Source organism: Bombus pascuorum, chromosome 9 (genome assembly GCF_905332965.1).
Source record: "Bombus pascuorum chromosome 9, iyBomPasc1.1, whole genome shotgun sequence".
Taxonomy (NCBI): domain Eukaryota; kingdom Metazoa; phylum Arthropoda; class Insecta; order Hymenoptera; family Apidae; genus Bombus; species Bombus pascuorum.
In genome coordinates this window covers 14480388-14496372 of record NC_083496.1, presented here as the reverse complement: position 1 = coordinate 14496372, position 15985 = coordinate 14480388, and the positions used below count along the sequence as shown (strand labels likewise).

Below are 15985 nucleotides of genomic sequence, written 5' to 3'. Positions count from 1 at the left end.
TGCGTTTCACCTACTGTTTCACGTGTTTGGTACACACGTCGCGCTGCGATTGCATGCGTGCGCTTGCATAAATACACATCGTATAAATGGAATATCGTATTGCTCTCTACATAATTCACTGAACCTCATGGTACAGTTCTCAATTAGTTTTTGTATACGTGGATTATGTATTTGGGGAAGGGTGATCAACACGCTAAGCTCGAAATGCTAGAAACATGTAAACGTTGCTTATCGCGTACACTTTGTTCGAATCTCATTCCAAGCAATGAGGGTAGTCCGATCTTTCAAAAAGCACAAAGCGATCTTTATCGTTTTACTTACCTGTTAAAATTCTGCAACGTGTTCCGACGTGTTTCTGCTCCTTGCTGAAGCGAATCTGCGCCGCGTGACGGCTGTCTGCTCTTCTCGGATTCGCAGATCGACTCTTTCGTTGAAATCGTGCCAAAGGTCTCGGAGACATTGATTACAAATACCGACACACGGATATGTTATAGTCGCAGAGAGAATCGTAACGCAACGTGTAACCTTTCAATTATCGATACGATGCATTCGGTAGCCGAACCATTGTCGATCGAAAAATCGGTAAGAAGGAACCGAGCAGTTGTTCAGTGTGTTTCACGATAGGATTAAAACGAAATTACCAAAAATCTCTTTTTAATAACTTATTACAGTACTTTATTAATCTCGTTAAGTTCTTAGATTACTTAAATATACACCCTGCGGCGAATTTCAGTACATGTCAATGTATTTTACCAAACAAACGTGATGTCAATCTTGGCGCGCAATTATCGAAACTTTCGTAATTCCCCCGTTCCGATAACCGATTATCATGGTGTTCTACAATGATAACCGATTATCGAAACTTTATTTAATCGGACGTACTAGCTACCCAATATACGTATTCATATTCGTTTGATGTATGTGCTGTATTTCTCGAAATGAAACATTTATAAAAGCGGCAGTCTTTTCTACGCTATCGGTCTACTGTATATACATATATTATATACATACATACATACATACATTACACGCACACACACACACGCGCGCACGCACGCATGCACGAACATATGCATACTTCATTCATATATATATATATATGTGTGTGTATATATATGAATATACATATATACGATGTTACATACGTGTTCGTTATATATACTTCGTACTTTTGTTGATTTCTTAACCTTCGTTTGTCTCTAGCTTCTTTCGCATTTCTTTATAATCCAATTCTTTTCACCGACATCCTATTACGATCTTATTATTTATTATTTTAACAATGTTTTGTTTCCTAATTCCATTTACTCGTTTAATCATTGTTACTAACATTTTCTATCATTACGAATACGTGAGTACGCTTCAACATTCGGATCCTGCACTCGCATGAATGACAAACTCTTTCTTATTCTTTTACCAGAGGACGAAATTTCCTTGTTTTCTTCATTTTCCGTTTACTGTGTATGTCCCTAAATCACGTTAGAAATTACATGTTGTTCGTGGTAAGCGGAATAATTAGACGATAGCGCGAGAGAAAGAGTTGGAGAGATGGAAACGATAAAATTTGATCGCAATAAAGAAGTTAAAGGGTGATCGAGTATGTGATGATTTGATGTGAAAAAAGGGCAGAAAAAAGGCGAAAAAGAAAAACAGAGAGAAAGGGAGGGGGGATGGGAGAGAGAAAAATGGGGGAGGAGGCATTGACGATGGATTACGAAGGAAAGAATGCCATGGAGTAACGGAGCCTCGGGGTGAAGAACGATCTCGTCGAAAACGAGACGGGAGAAGAAATAGTTTCGTATAATGTAAAACAGCGTTCTTCGGTTCACAATGTTTTTCGTAAGTTCGGGAGAACGTACGAGGATCAGAGTAAACACCGTATGAAATATCATTAAGCAACTCTACTTTCGATTTCGGATCACTTGACCGTCCTCTGGCACGTGGGCAAGTTTACCCTGAAGAATACATTGAGTTCTATCAACGAGGCTAATATCAGAAATACGGCATACATACATAAACAGGCTCGACCAACTTTTCTATCAAGCTGAAACTTATTCGAAGCAAAAGCAATGTAGAGTAACATTAGTGTCGATAACAGCGATATGGCACTGTACTCGAGCCCACCAGAATTTATACTGATGTAATGTTTTCCTGGTTGTGTCGGTGAAAACGAAGATTTAATTAGCCACGGTAGACCCAAACACAACAATATGTCAAAAGTGTTTGATCCGATCGAGTTGCTAATACCCATCGAGCCGTGTCCTGGTACAAAATAAATCGATCGAAAGATTTAACATAGAAACTACGCGGACGCGCCGTCCGTTTCAAATATTATTCATAAATTAATAATTGTTCCTCATTAATACCAGATTAATTCATTATTCGTCTAAGATATCATACGTTATATTCGCATATCAGCTTACCTTGTTTTGCCACTATTACGCTTGATACAGCCTCTGGTACGCTGGTACCAGCAGCCAGGAAAGTAATGCCCATCACGGAATCCGGTATTTTCAAAGTGTCTCCTGAAAAGAAAATAATCACGTTTGCCTCATCCTGTTTTCTTTTCTTTTTTCTTATACAATTTCAGTTCTATCTTTTCTTTCGCTTTTTTTTTACTTGCTATCACTTTCATTACCAATTATAGTGATCATCCATGCGACCACATAGCTCAACGATCCAATCCAAATGATGCACATAAGGAACGTTATCGGAAACCAATTCTTGAATCGTGGCTTTTCACAATCCGGAATAGTACACATGAAAATTAAATGAATCGGCCAAGTCATAATCCATGCTGTCTTTCTTATCCACCCAGCTCGTGTCGGCCAAACCAATAATTCGTATTCATAATCTGTTCAACGTAAAAGTATGCAACGCTTTTATTTTCCCTCTTTTTCTTCTCCTCCTCCCTCCCCTTCCCTATCTACTCTTTCCGCCAACACGCTTCACTCTCACTCTCACTCTCTTTCTCTCTCTCTCTCTCTTTTGCTCCCTGCTCCCCGCTCCCTCACCATTATTCGTTGTTTAAAATTTGGAGAAACGTTCGGAAGGAAGTGAGTTTTGTTTCTATCCGTTTCCGAAATGGATAATACTAAATTTTGCCCAGTGAAATTTCTATACTACTTACTAGGGTCGGGATTCTCTTCTTGAGGTTTCGTTCCTCCATTTTGCAATGGTAGATCTATATGTTCAGTTTGTTCAACGGCCGATTGTACTTTGTCGGATCTTGCCATGTGAATTTCCGTGCTGCCTTCTAAAGAAACGACACTTTGTGTTTAACTTTTTTTAAATGGACAAATATACAAATGTTCGAAGCAAGTATATATATTGTAAGAAACGTAAATAAATCGGTACACAACTATATTTACAACGATGAATGAATGTACTATTCATTTGTACACAAATGTAAGTAAGGATATAGATATCTATGATTTCAAAGAAAAAGATTACGATATTCAAATCGTTATCGTTATTCGAGTCTATCTGAGCAGATTAAAGTGTTTAGTGCTTGGAAATAGGTAATTCGTTTCTTCTTTACTTATTTTATGGCTGCTTAAAGAAGAAAGGAAAGGCACGTTCTCTTACCTGTCGCGTGTCGGTGATCATCCGTTGACGATCGATCAGCATTATGCGTACGGAATCGCGTGCATCGCTGAAACGATTTGTCCCAATACATGACGGCGATGTATACGATGTACAATAACACTAGCGTTAACGCTTCGTACCATTCTACTCGTTCGTCGTGTATGATACATATCAGAATGGCAACCGTAACGCCGTAGGCGAGGCAGTCTCTGCTAACTGGCCACCAGTCAAGAGGAACTACCTGTACGTATTCGATTAACGTACGTAGACCGTTTGAGTTGCATAATACATAATATACATACAGGGAATATCGATAGGTTTCTTAATTGCACGCAGTCAACTAATAAAACGATAATAAAAACTTGTCCAATACTCTATGTGCACCAAGTTATGTAGATCACAAAAACTTACCATCCCAGCACCTATACCGCAGCAAGCCGGTACCGCGAGAATATTGAATACAGCCGAGCCTACTATTGTTCCGACACCGATGTCACCTTCGGTGATGAACGTGCCGATTGCGTTTACGAACAGTTCCGGCGCCGACGTCGCTGCGGCCATAAAGGTAGCACCTGCCACGTCCTTGGACATTGAAAGTGCTGAAATTGAAGTTTAAAAACATTTAGAAACAAATCAAGAAATTCGTATCACTTTGGTTCAATTCACACTCGACTTCGTTCTTCTTCTACTTCCTTCTACGTACAAACCAGCTGGTTCACCCTCGAATCATTCAATAAATTTATTCATCAGGTAGACGAACACAAGCGAAAAACATATTTATAAATCGACACCAATCGTAGCTTCCTAGAAAATAATATATTTAGAAATAACTGCGAAATGTTCCTTACCGTGACATATTTTTTCTACTGCGGGAACGAAAAATTTATCACACACTACCGCTAACGCGATAAACAGGTAAAGCGAAACGATTACGTGCACGACGACAGCTCCGCCCTGCCTCTGTTTCTCGTCGAAAAGGTCGTGTGGAAAGTCTTCTATCGCTGGAGGTGTACAATTTATACCTAGAACATAATATCTTTTTATTTTCATGTGTTTAATTCCATGTCCAATGCGTCGAAGAAAAGATTTGTTCCTGGATACCGATAAGGACGATCTATTTCATAGTAACAGGTAGTTAACGTAACAGTTTGATATTTGACAATGGAACGATGGTCAAGCAAAAAAACGTATCTAATTCGAACGAATTGTCAATTCTTTCTTTTCTATTTTTTTATTTTTCATTGATGTCTATCCTACTTTCACCTATATTTGTTGTATCATATTGATCGCATCACAAGAAAGAAGAGCGACGCGGCGTTATCATAGAATTCTTGCTTGCCATTTCTTGCTCTTAATCCCATTATATTTATTTCACGTCCATTATGTTTCTCATCAATTTTTTCGGTCACTTAATAAATCTTCATCGTTTAAAGATGATACCGGATGTATGTGTATACAGTAAAACGATCGTGTTTGCTTACATTCTATTGGCATTCGATTTTGGTTAATCTATTACATAAGTAGCGACGACCTTGCATACTTGGATAGAAACGCTCCACAAATGTGATTACGAATCCAGATAATCGGTTTGCATTCGTTCCAGCCACGATGATCACAAATATAATCGGTTCATTGACCTTCGCTGTTCACCCGTTGAATCTCTTTTCCCGGAAAGATATCTTACTTAAAAATTTAATTTCATTCATAATCACCTAGTGATGACAATGATCATCGTAACGACGCGGTTTCCAATATACTATTCGAAAATAAATAAACGACACGCCTGCCGATTTTGGATACATACATACTAATTGCAACATTCGAATTCATTTTCAGAACTTATATTACAAACTAGCAAATAAGTTCGAAGGCAAAACGTACATATGTAATATATAAACACGTAAATAATTATGACGAATGATACGATGCAACATTTTATCGTAGACACGTATTAATCTATGTATATTTAAAAGTAAGCTGGAACAAAGAATAGTACACAAATTTCAAATAACCGTTCGTGTCATAGTTTACGAGGCATTTACTTGCTCGGTTTCATAAGTTACTCGATGAAAACCATTCCCACGCGCACTCAAAGACAAATAACTCTCTTGGATATGGCAGATCAGAAATGATCGCTACAATTGTTCACTCGCGACTCTCTAGCTTTATCATCGAATCGTATCTTTGTCATTTATTTGGTATCTTCTTTTCAACTTTTACTACGACATTTATGTAGGTACACATGTACGTAAATAGGCGGATACAAACACATGCATATGCACATTTTTCATTACGTGGACGAAAATAGCAAAAATAAGAAAATTGAGGAAAACTATTTCTACTTTCAACGATAGATTCGTTTAATGCTCCAGTTTATCAATAACTATAAGTAAATGAAATATCGATGAACATTAGTTTTGACGGATATTATGTACTAATAAATTATGTGCTAATAAATGTCTTTCGCTACAAAATTTTTCGTTATATAGGTAAATCGTGAGAAATGTCTGATGCTTCGCTAAATTTTATCGCATTTCTCGGTTTTCATCTAGCGTCTTTTCAACAAGTTATAGTTATTTGCCGTAGTTTGTTAAACTTTGATAATTCGATGTTGATTTACCTATTCTATTTGATCCATTTCGTACATTCATTTCTCAAGTTTCGATACAAAACTCATTTAACCTTAAGTGTACCTAACAATATTTTTACAGCATAATAATCTCTCTATAACAAAGTTGCACTTGTGTATCATTGTTCCTTATCATATCCCAACACATTCCGAATAAATGAAATGGCTGGCAAATGAAAAGTTTTATATTCCCTCTCATCGATCTTTTCTCGTAAATTTCATTAAAATATGTGGTGCATGCGACAACGGTATTTCATAGCAATGGTTGTATAACGAAATGAAAAAATGTTCTTTTTCAGTAAATATTGGAAATAAGAGCGAATTTACGAATTTCAATGACCTTCAAATATGTTGTCAAGGTGAACATTCTGTAGAACTTTTTCCTATACATATAACCGCTGCGCTGTCCGGCTTTAGTTTTCAGGTTATGTATAAAGCAATTTATGTTTAATACTATATGCGTTATTTGACAACTTATTTTATAAATTTTTGGTTTGTAAACAATTTTTCAATGGAAGTAGATACGTATGTCGTATTGAAATATTTACTACGTTTTTGACCAATTGAAAATTCTGAAATAAGTGCAACATTCTGTATATCAATCAACTCATCGAGGATTATTTCACGCCTAATGGCGGCCGGATACTACTCTGACCCAACCTATAACACATTGATTTTCCTTTTCTATTTATATAATATTACAAATGGTTTCCTTTCATCAATGCTTTAAGTTTAGGTTGGGCTATATAAAAATACGGCCGTTTATTCCAGTATGGAATGTAATCATAATCTAAATTTAATTCAAGTTTTTTGCGAATATCTTGAAAAGTAACGCCGAGTGATGATTATATGTATGTATAGGAAATAGTGGTTTAGAATATTGATCTGGTTAATATATTTCAAGGACTTTGAAATCGACGAAGTCGCCCCTTTTTCCATTATATATTGTTTTTCTTACGAGGACTCTTTGCGCATATTCCTACCTTCGTTTGCGGAGCTATTCAACGTCACTCACATTTTCCATGTGATTTTCTCTCATCCCATTTTAAAGTTTCGTTAAACGTTTCTCTATATCGTATACATATCTGCATGTGTATATATATATACACACACATACACATATGGTATATGTATATTGTATATACATTAATGACGATCGTTGGAAATGAAGATCAATTTGAAAGTGATATCCCATTGTTGGTGTACATGCGTGAAAGAAAAGTCCCGTCTAAGTTTAAATTCAACAACTTTGTTTCTTCACCTCCGTTCTTAGATCTTGATAATTCTTCTCCTATAACCTGTTACAATCGACGTAATGAAGCAAACGATGCACGTATTGGTGTCTTGTACAGGTTACACAGCTGTATAGTTGATGTGACTTCCTACCGATTAAGCAACCTAAAGAAGTTAAATTGCTCTCATTCAAGTTGGCAGAGGAGATGCCATTCATGTCTAATGTACGTCGTATAAACTAGATGTAACGTGGCTTGACCATTCGGTGTCGAACGGTTTCGTCTCGTTGGAAACAAACGATGACCATCGGCTTGATCGCCGATCATTAAACGTTGATTCTCAATTAGCAATCTGTTGATTTTTCTTTCATCACATCGTCGCAATTTCGAAAGAACTCAAAACTTTATTATTTCTTCTGTGTTTTGACCGCCGATAAGATCTATCGTGTACGATGCACAGGATTTTTCATTTATATTTTTGCGTTTCTTCGCATTTCGATATTTATTCAAAAAGAATAATGTGCGAGAGCGGAGACAGTATTTTTATCATTATATAAACTTTTGCAGTTCAAATGCATCCAAACGAAACATTTCTCAAAATCTCAATCCTAAATCATAAGTACTATATTACTAATACTGTTCACCTCTTCGTCTCACTTTGCTCCATTACACAGCTATCTATTGAAATTGATATATATATATATATATATATATATATATATATATATGTATATGTATATGTATATGTATATGTATATGTATATATATATATTGCATGCATATATATATATATACATATAGTTGCACCGATTCATTTTATGATTCCTTTATAAAAATTATAGTATCAACATGTCTCGTGATTGTACGTACGTTAACGGGCATCGTATTATACTTAAATAAAAAAAGTAACAATAATTTATCAACACAAAGACCACAAATAACAACGAATGTTAATTAACATGTTAATGTTTAAGCATTAAACGTAGCATTCGTTACGAGTAACGAATCATGCGAATACATAGGTACATAATAATATATGTCCATGAGTTTGAACAAGTTTCATTATCACTAACGGTAACACAAACTAAATCTTTTGACACGGATCGTTATATCCAATAACTTATCAAATTGTTTAAACAAGGTTTCAATTAACCTGTATATAGAAGAACGACATGCGATGTGAAACTGGGATGAAATAAAAATAAGTAAAGGGAGTAGAAAGGAAGAATAACGGTCGAGAGGTAGAGAGCAAAGAGCGAGAGAGCGAGAGAGAGTGTGTGTGTGTGTGAGAGAGAGAGAGAGAGAGAAGGAGAGAAAAGAGAGAGAGAGGAGGAGAGAAAGGAGAGCGAAGATGATCGAACAGAGAAAAGAGAGCAACGAGATTCAATTCATTCTATAAATTTTGGAATAAACATGTCTCTAGCCTGCACACGATCTCTTGTAGAAATAAAGATCACAGAACTCTTGCGATTTATAAAGAGAAAGAGATAATGAATAATTCATACGTCTCATACGAATAAACATTTTACTTTACGCGTACGTTGTGCTTTGACAAGCGCCCTTCTGCGCAAGATTAGTTTTGAATATCTCGTCTTATTCGTACTCCTTCAGACCAATCGATCATCGGAAACTAAATCACAAGTATTGATGCGCGATACGCAGCACCGCACGACACACCTGTACGTTTAATTGAATTCAGTTGAAAATGCACCAAATGTTTGGAACGATTTTCTATTTTTGGCTTCTATTTTTAATTGATCTTGCATCGTTGTCCCTTTCCTCTTTTCTCAGTCTTCTTCCTTCTTCCATTTGTCTGCCTCATTTTCTACCCCATACTCATTCTCCTTCATCTTCCTTTTCCTTATGATGTATACTATTCTTCTACTCTTCCCTCTGTTGTTATTGCTGCTGCTAATGCTGATGTTAGCCATCCTGCTGTCCCTCCACTTCCTTCTCTTCCTCCTCCTTCTCCTCGTCTTCCTCCACCTCCTCCTGTTCCTTCTCTTCCTACGTCTCCTCCACCTTGTTCGATACTTTAATTCCGATTTTTTAATATCATTCCGTTCTATCTTTCACCGCTATCGAAGCACACCTCCCTAACCATTCTTGTATCGATCAAACATGTACCATAAAAAAGCATCCGTTCCCGATAATATTCAAAATATATTTGAACGAACCTCCTCCTAAGTCAGACGTATCCATGTTGTCAATCCCGTTGTCACACATATACTACATTAACAACTACTCCGAAGTCCGGCAGCGTTTGTTGGAATCGCCCCTCCCTCTAACTCTTCTCTTCTCATCTCTCGCGCATCGCGCCCGCTGAATCGTGCCGCGGTCAAAATGCGAAATCGTCATCGCACTAATCGTCGTTATGGCTTCCTTGAAAATTGAACGTCGTACCGTATATATTCTATTCCGACACAATCAAGCATTTTGCATTACTTATTCCCTTCAAATTTATTCCTCCAGTCGCATACGTCGCATACACACACTCGCGCGCGTCCATTCTTTTCCCATCGATTATTTTAAAAGCAGCATTACGATATTCTGGGAAATAAACTAACTAACAAACGGATTGATAGAAAAGCTTTTAAAGACAGTAAACAGTGTGACGGGATACGATACGATGGGCTACAGTAGAAGCAACTTGCAGCAGTAAAAACGTAATGTCGTTCTCTCTGTATGATGCGCGCAAAGAAAACAATTAGCACTGTCAATTGTAAATAAGTTAACTGTCAATCTACTGTAACTACGATTCAAGGTGTACGGTTCCATTCGAAAAAATGCAACGGACAAGTAAGTAGAACTAGAAAAATGAAAATGAACGAAGAAACAAATTGATTCATGCCCCTTCTTTTAAATCTCTAACTGTGATGATGTTTCAAAATTGAAACGCGTATATACATTTGTACACTGTACACACGTAAATATGAATATAATGTCTTACAATAGATAATCACATATATAAGGATAAATATCAGTAAACATAACCATATACATATAAGTTTATGGTGTACACATTACAGAGCATTCACCTGCTGTCGATAGATATGTAATTGATAATTAAAATGCTCTAGTAGCAGGAATACTCCTGTTGTTGGATTATCAGTAAAGGGATGTCTTTATTCGCTTTGTATAGTATCTTATCTGTGTAAAGTTAAAACCGATAATGCTCGTAAATGAAAAACATCGATGCGGTCTGCTCGACTTGGCGAATCGAAATTAGTATCATACGGAACGGCAAGTCGCACCGTTAACTCGATCACTGAAACTTGTCGCTGATTAATTGAAACAGCGACTACGAAATGCCGCGGAAACATAGACAAATGATAGGTTACAAAATATTTTGTATGATTGTCGTTCCAACGATATATTTGATCTTCGTTAATACGTTAGCAATATTTCTTCCAAACAATGCAGCAAGTGCGAATAACCCTACGGATACGCGTAAGTCTCGTTTTCTGAATTCTCCGTATTTACAATTCTTCCTCTTCCTTTCTCTTATGTTATATGTGCCTTATACATATCAAGTAATTCATATTGTATCATATTATTGTCATAAGTAAACAAAAGTCCATGTCTTATGACATTTTTAAACATACATTTGTCACTTATTGCGACATACACGATTAGTTACGTTCTCTGAAAGAGTAAAGGAACAACTAATAACAAGCGATAAGTAATAAAGGGCAATTATGATGAGGCATTCGACGACTAACGAATGCGTATACACGGATGCATGCCGCTACGTTGAACGAAAAAGATGGTGGAGATATCGAGATACTAAAATTCAGAATGACTCATTACGTAATATGTTCGCATTATCAATACGATCTATATATAATATATTTTATATATACATATAAAACTTTCACCTTTCACCTCTACGCTTGTTCTCCTTACTTTCCATTTATAACATAACATAGTTCCTTCGTTATCATTGGAATTTACGCATATAGTTACTATTATATATCATTAAGACTACATACATACTCTATCTCTTTAAGGACTTCGCAAGTTATTGCAAATTGGACCAAGCACTATCGGAGCTGGAGAAAATGAGGCAAACTGCACTCCTCCAGCGATAGAAGAGTTTCCATCGGATGGCCTTACTCGACAGCAAAGACAATCGGGTCTTATAGCTATACATTTCGTGATAGCGATTTACATGTTTCTATTACTCGCTATTGTTTGTGATGATTTTTTTGTGCCGTCGATTAAAAAAATTTGCCATAGTAAGTTCAGTATAGCCGCTTTAATTCATTTCCACTTTATATTTATTTCAAGAAACAATATCGTCAAGATCTAAGAAAATTTTTCATATAGCTGATACAGTTAAAACGTTGGAATTATTACATGGATTTGATTTTCAGAGATTAACGTAACAGAAGATGTCGCAGGAGCAACAATTATGGCAGCAGCTAGCTCTAGCCCAGAGCTGTTTATCAATATTGTAGGTACTTTCGTCACGGAAGGAGATTTGGGCGTCGGCACGATTGTTGGTTCTGCTGTTTTCAATATATTAGCTGTGCCTGCTTGTTGTGGTTTATTTGCAAATCAGGTGAGATCTTTTCCTTGTATCTTACATAAACGGAACACACTATCGATTATGTATAAATCGAAAATAAAATCAAGTATATGAAAAAGGAAAACAAGAAAGAAACACGAATAAAGCAAATCTTTGTTCAGGTATTGAATCTGGAAGGGTGGCCTGTCACGCGAGATACTATCGCGTACGCAATCACAGTTCTCTTACTTATTTTAACTTTACGAGACGGTCGTATCGAATGGTACGAGGCATTGATTCTCGTTCTCTTGTATGTTTTGTACATTTTAGGTAAGTTTATGAAATACTATTCAGGTAATTCCCCATCGTTACTTGATTCTTTCTATCCATAAGTGATAAAACCTTTTAATTTTAAGTGGAGAAAGTAAATAAATATTTCCTTCCATATTTACGAATCTTCATTGCTACTTTATAATTTCCACAGACTGTTTGTATCTCTAATCAAATAAAACGGAAATGTTTATCGTTCTAGCAATGTGTTTCGATCGGAGTATACATCAGTTTATTCAATCTTTAACAAATACAAGAAAGAAGTACAAGAATATTTCCGAATCAACTCCCCTACTTTCTAATGGTATTGTTTATATCGCTTAATTTTTTATTCAATTCAATTCTCTGAATTATACGTCGTTGAGTTTCATTTAAAAACACACGTCATCCGTTTGTTCTGTCAGACCTTAAAAGCACGGATATTAATTTGTTGGAATCGAGCGGTGAAGATGAATCGCGTAAGTAACATAGATTGCATGAAAATATGTACAAGAATCCTTTGAGAAGGAAAATAAATATCTATCGATGTTTATATATACATATATTATTTTAGTTGATATCGTGAATATGAAGAATTGGCCAAATTCGACGTGCGAACGGATTTGGTGGCTGATTACTTGGCCTATAAATTTTGTGCTCCTCATTACGATTCCTGACTGTAGAAGAAATACATTGAAATCTTGGTACCCCCTTACTTTTATCATGTGTATAATATGGATAGCAACTACTTCGTACATAGTTGGATGGGTCATCACTGTAATTGGTATGTATCTTTGCAATAATTGTTGTTATCGTTCCCAAATATCTAAATGCACTCGTTTTATTCTCAATATCGATTTAAAATAATCCTTATTTCAGGTGATACATTTAGGATTCCTGATTCCATAATGGGATTGACGTTTCTTGCGGCAGGAATGAGTGTACCGGAGGCTGTTTCTAGTGTTATCGTTGCGAATCAAGGTAATTTTTCTCATTTTACGCTTTCACTCATTGATACCTTGCTAATGGAAGAATCAACCTGCTAAAACGCAGGTTGATTCGCAGAATTTTCATTTAAACGCACCTCTAAAGTAACTGATTAACCTTTGGAGTGATTTTCTTGTGGTAATCGGTACATCGATCAAGAAATAATATATATGTAGCTAGCGAATAGCGGTCACGATAACGATAATGTGAAATATCACGATAACTATGTTATCGTGAGACGGTTAGGTTACGATAACGCACCGCGTGATATTATCACGGTATTATTATCAAATTTGCCCCATCTTAGAATCGCTTTATAATCAGTTACAAACCACGTCGTTTCATTATGTATTTACCGTATTATAAATATCTTTACTTTTTCTTCATGACTAGCATTCATAAAGTACCGATATTTCATGATTTTTTTCCTCTGTTTTTTCCTAATCTTTCTTTCTTATTTGATATTACTGATTCAAAATATGATTTTAGGACACGGAGCCATGGGCATAAGTAATTCGATCGGTTCAAACGTATTCGACGTGTTACTTTGTCTCGGATTACCATGGTTCCTGAAAGCAACACTTTTTCCGAAAACACCTGGTGATCATTATGTAACGATTAATTCACAAGGTCTGGTTTATAATTCCATATCGTTATTTTCTACTCTCACCGTACTTTATTTGTCTCTTCTAATTGGCAAATTTAAATTGACTCGATCCATTGGAATAGTTTGCCTCATTATGTACGTAATTTTCTTGGTATTTGCTTCCGTCCTCGAACTCAATATCTTCTTTGTGGTTAATTTACCAATATGTGTTCACTGATATTTTATACATATGTTTGTTAATCCACTGACAACCTATCTTTACTTGCCAAGTTTTGCAAAAGGATTCGGAACTTCGAATCAGACTCTCCTTCTATATCCTTTCGATATTTTGATACGCGCCATGAATCGTTGGAACATCAATTGAACATTGGTTTCACAATGAATGTATCGTGCTTGTCGCAAATAATTCAACTTTTAAGTAGTCCATTATATTTTCCTGAATGTCTGTGCGCATTCTACTGAATTATTTTGTGATGCATATGTACTTATGAATTTGTAAACGTATAAATTTAATGAGTGTAATATATGAATGCCTAATGTATGTATGTATATATGATATTTATATAGCTATTTCAAAGATTTACAAATCATTTATATTTAGCATAAGTGTTTTTCAAATAAATTTCTGATGTACTGTACTTGTAGTTTAGCCAAGATATGAAAGAAAATTACAGAAATTTTTATAGTCCTCTGATATATGTAACGTATAATGTATCTCATTACAAAGTAAGTTTCGATGGAAATGTATAGCTGTACGAATATGTCAGAGAGAGAAAAAAAAACACAGTTATTTATGTCATCCAAACAGACGCATTATTTCATTTGTTGTTTGTATATATTTGCACTACATTATTCATTTTACAAGAATTTGCCTATCAAGAAAAAGAAAATACATATGTATGACATATTATAAAGGTGCAAAATACAATGCTTTAAAGTTGACCGCAATTGGTAATTACAATCTTCTGGTGTGTTTTCCCACTTTGAGAGCCATAACCCTCAATTTTTTTTACTACACCCATACCATCAACTACAGAACCAAAAACTACATGCTTATTATCCAACCAAGCAGTCTTTATAGTAGTTAGAAAAAATTGTGAACCGTTGGTGTTAGACCCAGAATTTGCCATAGACAATATGCCAGGTCCAGTGTGTTTCAATTCAAAATTTTCATCTTCAAATTTTTCCCCATAAATAGATTTTCCTCCTGTACCATTGTGATTAGTGAAATCACCACCTTGGCACATAAATTTGGGAATTACTCGATGAAAGGTACTTCCTTTATATCCGAAACCTTTTTCTCCTGTACAAAGAGCGCGAAAATTTTCTGCTGTCTTTGGAACTACATCTGTTCGTAATTCCATCACAATACGACCCAATGGTTTATCATCAGCGGCTATATCAAAATATACTCGAGGCAAAACCATAATGATATTTGCAAAGCGTACTTTCCTTTTTCACAACACCTCTTTCTCAGCAGGTGACATATAACGAGCAACAATAATTAAGTATACGTTATTTTGTAATTCAACTTATGCTACCTTAATTTATTTCAGAAATAACTGAACCAAACAAAATCGTTTAGCAAAAATAACTAGGTTAGTTTCTTTCGCTTAGAAATATATATGATTAAAGTGTGATCGACACGACATCTTCATTGTCACACTGTACCAGATGTGATCAGCCTAAACATGAATCACTTATATTTATGATATGTAGGTATATTCTATACATCAGCGGTTCTTAATCTTTTGCTTACCTCAGATCTCCTTTAAATATATAATTTTTTATTGTCACGAACCCCCAAGACCTAATTTAAAATTTAAATCTAGAACGTGCCTTAAACATGTATATTCAAAACATTCATCAATTAGTTATCAAGAATTTTGGAGAGGATAAATATTTTTTATTCCAATAATAAAAGGATAACTTATGTATGTAAAAACTTCGCTGCCCCCCGGAGGTTTGCAGGCTAATTGTTTTACATATTTTCTTATTTAAATTGTTTTACGTTTCAATAGATATTATCTGATATTACGAATAATATATATACATATATTGTATATGATCGTAATTGAGATCATTCGTTTTCTATGCATACTATTGTATACTTGATAAATATAAAT

At 35.5% G+C, this 15985-nt stretch overlaps 3 protein-coding genes and 1 long non-coding RNA gene across 7 annotated transcripts; 1 reads left to right on the top strand and 3 right to left on the bottom strand.

Annotated features, from left to right (window-relative positions):
- Window positions 1-649: 649 nt before the first annotated feature.
- LOC132910307 (sodium/potassium/calcium exchanger 4) lies at window positions 650-9732 on the bottom strand. 3 transcript variants are annotated; one of them, XM_060965897.1, is made up of 8 exons: window positions 9624-9732; window positions 4434-4607; window positions 3997-4184; window positions 3586-3826; window positions 3128-3253; window positions 2636-2851; window positions 2421-2522; window positions 650-2259 (listed from the first exon to the last, which is right to left on the bottom strand). In XM_060965897.1, the coding sequence occupies exons 1-8, from the start codon at window positions 9670-9672 to the stop codon at window positions 1916-1918; spliced, it is 1440 nt and encodes a 479-aa protein (XP_060821880.1). In that variant the 5' UTR covers window positions 9673-9732; the 3' UTR covers window positions 650-1915. The 3 variants fall into 3 exon arrangements, with proteins under 3 accessions (XP_060821880.1, XP_060821882.1, XP_060821881.1); XM_060965899.1 differs by lacking the exon at window positions 9624-9732 and adding an exon at window positions 9124-9575; XM_060965898.1 differs by lacking the exon at window positions 9624-9732 and adding an exon at window positions 7198-7278.
- Window positions 7850-9117, bottom strand: LOC132910319 (uncharacterized). The gene is made up of 2 exons (XR_009658727.1): window positions 8969-9117; window positions 7850-8124 (listed from the first exon to the last, which is right to left on the bottom strand). It is a non-coding gene; the product is annotated as an uncharacterized LOC132910319 (long non-coding RNA).
- Window positions 9733-9831: 99 nt separating the features above from the next.
- LOC132910306 (sodium/potassium/calcium exchanger 4-like) lies at window positions 9832-14807 on the top strand. 2 transcript variants are annotated; one of them, XM_060965895.1, is made up of 9 exons: window positions 9832-10245; window positions 11457-11684; window positions 11823-12010; window positions 12139-12286; window positions 12489-12590; window positions 12691-12744; window positions 12840-13049; window positions 13145-13246; window positions 13742-14807. In XM_060965895.1, exons 1-9 carry the CDS (start codon window positions 10233-10235, stop codon window positions 14074-14076), a joined length of 1380 nt encoding a protein of 459 aa, XP_060821878.1. In that variant the 5' UTR covers window positions 9832-10232; the 3' UTR covers window positions 14077-14807. The 2 variants fall into 2 exon arrangements, with proteins under 2 accessions (XP_060821878.1, XP_060821877.1); XM_060965894.1 differs by lacking the exon at window positions 9832-10245 and adding an exon at window positions 10260-10896.
- LOC132910316 (peptidyl-prolyl cis-trans isomerase) lies at window positions 14647-15548 on the bottom strand. Its single transcript, XM_060965920.1, has one exon. The coding sequence runs from the start codon at window positions 15284-15286 to the stop codon at window positions 14792-14794; it is 495 nt and encodes a 164-aa protein (XP_060821903.1). The 5' UTR covers window positions 15287-15548; the 3' UTR covers window positions 14647-14791.
- Between the last annotated feature and the right edge of the window lie 437 nt (window positions 15549-15985).